This window comes from Pistacia vera, unplaced genomic scaffold (assembly GCF_008641045.1).
Source record: "Pistacia vera cultivar Batoury unplaced genomic scaffold, PisVer_v2 Contig104, whole genome shotgun sequence".
Taxonomy (NCBI): Eukaryota; Viridiplantae; Streptophyta; class Magnoliopsida; order Sapindales; family Anacardiaceae; genus Pistacia; species Pistacia vera.
In genome coordinates, this window is record NW_022195071.1 from 1017394 (window position 1) to 1024773 (window position 7380).

General features: G+C 36.4%; 1 protein-coding gene across 1 annotated transcript; it reads right to left on the minus strand.

Moving 5' to 3' along the window:
- Nucleotides 1-373: 373 nt before the first annotated feature.
- On the minus strand, nucleotides 374-3030 carry LOC116125081 (putative ATP synthase protein YMF19). The gene is made up of 3 exons (XM_031410812.1): nucleotides 2476-3030; nucleotides 517-609; nucleotides 374-421 (listed from the first exon to the last, which is right to left on the minus strand). Exons 1-3 carry the CDS (start codon nucleotides 2854-2856, stop codon nucleotides 374-376), a joined length of 522 nt encoding a protein of 173 aa, XP_031266672.1. The 5' UTR covers nucleotides 2857-3030.
- Between the last annotated feature and the right edge of the window lie 4350 nt (nucleotides 3031-7380).

Genomic DNA, 7380 nt, shown 5'->3' on the forward strand with positions numbered 1-7380 from the left:
TAGATTAGTTAATGGCACATGAAGAAGATCATCATCCACATCATCATCTACAATTATCAACTATAAATATTAATAAATGTAAATAATAAAACATATGAAATATTATGTTAACATGTTACCTTTATTTTCATATCCGTATAGCCAAGTCCGAGTGCATATCAAAGATTGTGCATTTTCTGGTCGAAGTGAGCTTTAAAACTTGTTGAGCACTTTGCTACCAATACTAGAAGCGGACTCCGAAGCAACAGATGTTATCGGTATATTTATGATATCACGAGCCATCATGGCAAGTATTGGATAAATATCACAATTGCTCTTCCAATGCTCAAGGATATCCATATTCTAATGTTTGATGTGATCAAACCTTGTCTCTTCAAAATAAAGATCCAATTCGGATTTCTCTCTCATAGTTGTCAAAATCCTGCACCATTTAAATAGTTAAGTAGCAAAAGTTAAAATTAAACAATAAACAATACTTTATTAATCGCAAGAATATAAGAAAGTATAGTGACTTACACAAGTATGATCTATATGCCCACTAAGAGTATGACCACTCTTAGGAGAAACAACTGAAGGTGTGGCGGGAACTCCTTTGGAACATTGAACCTCCTAAGCTTGAAAAAGCTTATGCAAGTTATGCTTAACAACCTCCATCTTTTGTTGGGCAGTAATTAAATCATAAACCTTTTTGTAAGCATACTCCACAAACTGAAACTTGAGACATGGGTCAAGAATAATTGTAATAGTTAACACAACGCTATAAGAATTCCAATATTTTGCAAATTTTGGGATCATTTGTTTTGCCATGCTACTAATAACTTCATCCTCATTCATCCTCTCTTCATTTAAACACAATTGAATTTCCCACGCACATTTAAGGTACAAGTTTGTTGTAGGGTATTTGTGTTGGAGTAGATACCCTAGAGCCAATCAATTATTGTAGAATTGACTCTCTGAAATAATGTTTATTAATCAATAAAAGACAATTTTCTTCTATATCATGTAAATCATGATTGCGTGTATTGATATATGTCCTTAGGATGGTAGAACTGTGACGAGGGTACCAAGTATTTCAAATCTTAATAGCGAGAACCCTATGATCACATATGGTGGCCATTCTAGATATGTTCGTAGCCCTAGTATTATTCTGACCAAGGACACATATAATACAGTAAGACTATCATAGTGTTGAACGACTCTGTCTAAAGACAGTGACTGATCTCACTTGTCAAGGTTTTTTGCCGACAACCTGGTGTGACACATGGGTGCTTGCTGTAGGCAAGTTCATTGGACAAACCCACCAAAGGATTCCGTATGAATGGTAACCCCAGTGTCTATGGAATAAATTCTCTAACGAATGGTAGTGCATATGATCCTTAGACTTGAGATCACCGAAGCGCTTTGCGCACCGATTGATGTAGTTTGACACCAGCCTAACGTAGTTTTATTCAAAGCTATCAATATGGTAGTGATTGACTGCATTGAGAAGTGTATCAAGACTATGGTGGATCATCAAAGGATTCATCACTCTCGGGTACGGGATAAGTTATCTCACGACGCAATTCAGTGAATGACAATGACACTATAGCTGTGGCCACAGTGAAATTGAGTTGTTGCTCAATCCAATTTATTATTTCGGTCATTGGTCTAGTAACTGAATACAAATATATCGAAGATAACTGAGGTTGACACTATTTCTGTACCTCAGCCTCGATGATATAACAGATGATGAAATGATCGGTTTGCATGATAACCATATCGTTGATAGGCAAGTTGTTTCGCTAAATCTGAATCTATCGGGTGGTCATTATGCCTTGCTAGAGGCCAATCTTGGTCTATGTTTAGTGAGACGATTGATTAGTGTCAATCGCGAGACTACTCACTGCCGATATGATGAGGAGCCTTCGGATCACACATATAGAAAACAGATTAAGGATGAATTGGTAAGAAAGGGTATTTTTGTCATTTATGATGGAAATGATATTTTTGTCTTTTGAGATTAAAGGGCATTTTGGTGATCTCACAGTGCAATTAAATTTGCTGAGGCCGTTGCCTATATTTAATTTCATATTGAAATTAAAATTAGTGAGATTATGTATTTAAATATTATATATATTATTTACTATTAATATTAGTGAAGATAATATATATGAAATATGAAATTCATATTTGAATTTAAAAATATATTCAATATTAATATTTGATGATATTAATAAATATAATATATGAATATGAAAATCATATTTGAATTTGAGTAAGATGTCATGTGAATTATTACCTTGTTTGGTAATGAGGATTTATTGTTCTAGTCATGGAATAAATTTATTCCTAACTAGATTAGGGTTTTAATTTTTGTTGCATATAAAAGGCAACTTAAAATTAAAATAAAAGGGGTGAACACATTAATTAAATCCAAGCCACTCACCTCACTCTCTCTCACGTTTTTCACTTGGTGGAGAAGAGAATTTTTCTTGAGGACTTCGAGATCAAATAGAATATGTTTCTTTCCATTCCTCGTGAGCCACTTATTTCTCCGAAACAAGAGATCAAAGTGATTTTCCTCCTTTTTCCCAATAAGTCGACGGCCTTACACCATTGGGATACTTCGAATAAACTAGAGTACATATAGGATACACCGGTGCTAAAACCTTTTCTCAAGATATCTTCCAAGGGGTTGTTGCGGGGCCTCAAATAATTGTTCCCCCGGTGTGAAACCAGTTGGTTCCGTAGTTTTAGAATTCTACTGATCCCAAGGAGTCCATCTCCATCATTGCGTATGAGAATATAGAAAGTAAAGAGGAAAAGGCATGACCAGAAGAATTGTGTAAAATAAGTGAATTTATCCAGTTGAGGCATGATTGATTGAGAAAATAAATAAATGAGAAAAATGATTCCCTCCAAACAGCTTCACTCCGTCAAGCCTCTACGAGTAGTGAAGAACTATAGAAAAAAACTGTGGTTGGTTGTTGACCAACATAAAGCATGGAAAATAAGAAAAAGAGAGGTGGAGAAGGTCCAAAAAGCCCTCACTTTATTCATGGGACATTTTGAACCCCTTTTGCTCTCACACCCCCCCCCCGGTTCTGGTTCAGGATTCAGGAAAGGGTCAACGCAAGGATCTTACTTCGAAGCAATCTTTGGAGTTTTCCCTTATCCGAACGGGTCTCACCATTTTCGAGTAGTTCGCGTGAACGAGCGAGGGACTATCCTTTCTATCGCTTGCGCTTGCTTTTCACTCTCAAGACCAAGACAACGATCTCTCTCTTCTATAAAGAGCGAAGCAAAGCGCATGGCGCTGAAGTGAAGAAAGCTCAATAAACACACACGAACACGATGCAGGGCATAGCATAAATGAGACCGCTGATCATTTCATAAAACATATCTGCTTGACCTTTCTCGATGCTTTTTTTTGGGTGACTTACAAACCGACCCAGCAGTGATCGATGACAGAATGGTACGAATAAATAAAAGTTATTGGATTTGGTAGTTCTCCATTGATTTTTCTCTTTATCCCTTTGCATATGTTCCTAAATGGGTGTGCACCTCCAGATGGGCAAGGGCCGACCTTCTCTTTTGAAGAATGGAATCTTAGTTAGGAGAACAAGACCGAGGACAAACCCTTCTAACATAAGTTATTAGAACCTTTTTCGATATGACCATCAACAACAAAGCGTGGCTTCTGAAGAAAACGTAATAGCTCACTGGTCTGGCTCCATGGCACCGAAAATGTATCAGGGCTCAAGTGATTCACCGAAGCGATGAGACCTTGAAAACAACTTTTTCAAGTGTTAGTAGCAGGATGTTCTATCAATCGTGGAAGGTTTTGGTGACAACACCTGGAGATATCAGAAGTGAGAATGCTGACATGAGTAACGAGAAATCCTGTGAAAAACACGATCGCCTGCCAGTGGAAGGCTTTCTGCGTTCAGTCAATCTACGCAGAGTGAATCGGTCCCTAAGGAACCCCCGAAAGGGTTGCCGTCCGATGGGTACACGAAAGTGACGAAGTTGCTTTGACTACAGAACCATGCCTGTCTGTTCATACCGTAGATCTTCCTCCGAAGAAAAAAGAATATGATAATATCCTTTGGGTAGTGGCATGATGTGCCATTCTTTTATCAGGCTCCATAAAGATTGGAGGGCAGGTCGAAGTTGATCTCAAAATCTTGAGAAAGTCTTTCATTTGTCTATGATTATAGACAATACCAATCATATTATCTATGGAATTCGAACATGAACTCTATGTTTCGATTCATTATTTCTATCTCATTGGCCCTTATTTCTTATTTTAGCCTATCGATTTATGCCTAGCCTATTCTTTTTTTTATCCCCTTTTCTTTTTCTTAAAGGTCTTTTTCTTTTGGGGAGACATCTAATCCTTTTGCCATTTCTAGGACCGACCGACGCCTTACCTGCATAGGTAACTACGTAGTGTAGTGTCGGTCGCACATTCAACATAGCGTTCAGACTCATGTGCCTTCCAGAACCAGGGGTCTTTGAGCCTGCTGCGTATGATTAGCCAGCCACTCACCTCACTCTCTCTCACGTTTTTCACTTGGTGGAGAAGAGAATTTTTCTTGAAGGAAAATTATGCATCATTTTTGCTTGTGTGGATACTGAGAGTTCACTCTTATCTTATAGTGGAAGCGATTCGTATCGATTGAAGGAGCCTCCAAACGCTGGCATGAAATCTGGAAATTTTATATTCAATATCATTTCATATGTAAATAACGTAAATTAAGTATAAGGTTCTTGGGTTCAATGTTGTTGTTGGAGATTTTATTTTTGTTTTCTGCTGTGTAAATCCCATCAGCGACTAACAATTTGGAACCCAATAAAAGAGTTGTAATCTCATAAAATGGTTCCAAGAACTTGCATATCCTCTCCCCATTATCCCATTCTTCATTTGATGGACAATATTCATAACTATGATCTATCATTGATAAAGCTACAAACATGGGACGATATATTAACGTAGTTTCAAGCATTAAAAAAGTCGAATTCCATCTAGTGGAACCGTCCAATCTCAACCCCATTGAGCTTTTTACACCCATTTGTTCAGCAAGTTCTCCAAACTTGATTCTTCTAGCCTCAGTTCCTTTAATATATTTCATACTTTCTCGAATCTTTTATAAAGCCACACTAGTAACTTTTAACCCTTCTTGAACAATAAGACTCAAGATATGTGCAAAACATAGCACATGGAAGAAACCACCCCTACATAACAAAACATTTTGCACAAAAAGTTGGTTCCTTAAAATATCTTCCATCCTATCATCACTACTTGCATTGTCCAAAGTAATAGAGAAAACTTTCTTTTCAATTCCTTATTCTTGTAAGAAAGCCAGAGCTTTATCTGCCAAAACAATCCCTAAGTGTGGGGGAGGAACATGGCAAAAGTTGAGTATTTTACTTTGTAACACCCAAGTCTTATATACGTAATGAGTCGTTCAAGAAATATACCCCTGAGATGTAGCAAAAGTCCATACATCAGAAGTTAAGCATATTCTACTAGTAAGCCTCTTTGATTCAAGCTTAGTTTTTTTCTTTCACCCTTCCATATACTTTTAAGCAATCCACCTTAGTGGTATTCCTAGTATAATGCTTAACTTCGTTACACAAATAGAAAAAGACACCCTTAGTTCCTTCATTCTCCACATATGAATATGGATAATTATGTTTAATAATTGATAATGTCATTTTCTCACGAAAAGTCTCTTAACTAATCTTTTTACTTTGCAATTTATGATCATGATCAATCAATAATTGCCCTATATTAGTGTTGCCACGTGTTGGACAATCTCCTATATGACACTTCAAATTTTTAGTCCTATGAGTGGAACTACCATATGCATAAGATTTATTGGAGCCTTTACACCTAGCCCTCTCATTCCCATTCTCATCAAAATATGTATCAAAGTGATTCAAACTTCTAAAGTTTTACATTTACCTTTAGAACTAGTAGTAATATTAGTATTGGAAGGGGAAGGCATTACCTTAGAAGCATCATCACTTGCTCTCACATTAACCATATCCATATTTATAGAGTAAGACTCCTCCATGTCAATGCTTGAGACTATTTGAACAAAAGTGAGTTGAATTATTAACTGACTTGAATGAGTTTATATTATACTAGTAGTGAAGAGAGACAATTTTAGAAACAAAGCAATCTCTATGAAACACTATCGATTCACATATATGACAATATCTACATTCTTGTTTGGACTTTGAAAGTAATCATTTTATATCGGTGTTCCCAATACAGATAATGGCAAATTATTCTAAGAAATTTCCTTGCAACTTATCAGTGAACTATTCATTAATTTAAATTCTCAGAGTGACTTAACTAACGAAGACACCTTTACACACACTAGACAATTTAATAAAAAAGTTGAGGATCAATTTATTATAAATAGTTAAAATTATGCAAATTAAGAATCTAATCTTAATTAGTCATGAAGATGTAAGTAGTTAAAGTTCTTAACAAGCTACAATGAGTTCATCAAACAAGCTAAAACTTTTACAAGTTTCAAAAGTTCTTTAAAAGCTACAATGACTTCATCAAACAAGCTGAGCTTTCAAAAGTAAGCAAAAGTTATTAACTAGAGATGACAAGGGGCCCGGTATTTCTGGGTACTCAGGCCGGCCTGTCTCGAAAAGGCCGGGCTTTACTTAATGTTAGCGGGCTTGGGACTGATTTTAAAGCCCGCCCTTGGATACAGGCCGGGCATGTATATGTCTTTACTCCCGACTCAACTCAGCCCGACCCAACAATTTTACTATTAATTTTACTAAATTACCCTTATATTATAAATCTAATTACATAATTATTCTATATATATATATAATTGAAATGTATTAATATTATAAAATTCACATTATAAAAATGGGCGGGCTTGGGCTAAGACTGAGATTACAAAAAGCCCATCGAACTGGGCTTGGGCTTTACCCATCATCCTCGTGACGGGCCCGGGTTGGGCCCAGACCTTTGTCATGGGGTTGGGGTTGGGCCCGAGCCAAGGGGTACCCGATCCCAGCCTGACCCATTGCCATCTCTATTATTAACAAGCAACAAAAACCACTTAAAAGCTCATTAGATAATCAGAGACACAAAAAACAAATCCTAGTTTGAAGCTATGGAAGCAAATTGTACTAATTTCTTGGCAAACTCTTTATTCATCCCATCCTTTCAATCTCACTTTCCATACTCAACCAAAACAAGTAATACTCTTTCCTTTCACAGAAAGCATTACCTGTAACAAAGTATAATGAAGCCTCCACTAATAAGAGCTTTCTGAAAATTGTCGAAATCTTTATGACTGATTTATCAATTACAATCCCAAATTACAATCCTACATTTTTTTCTATAAGATCTCGAAT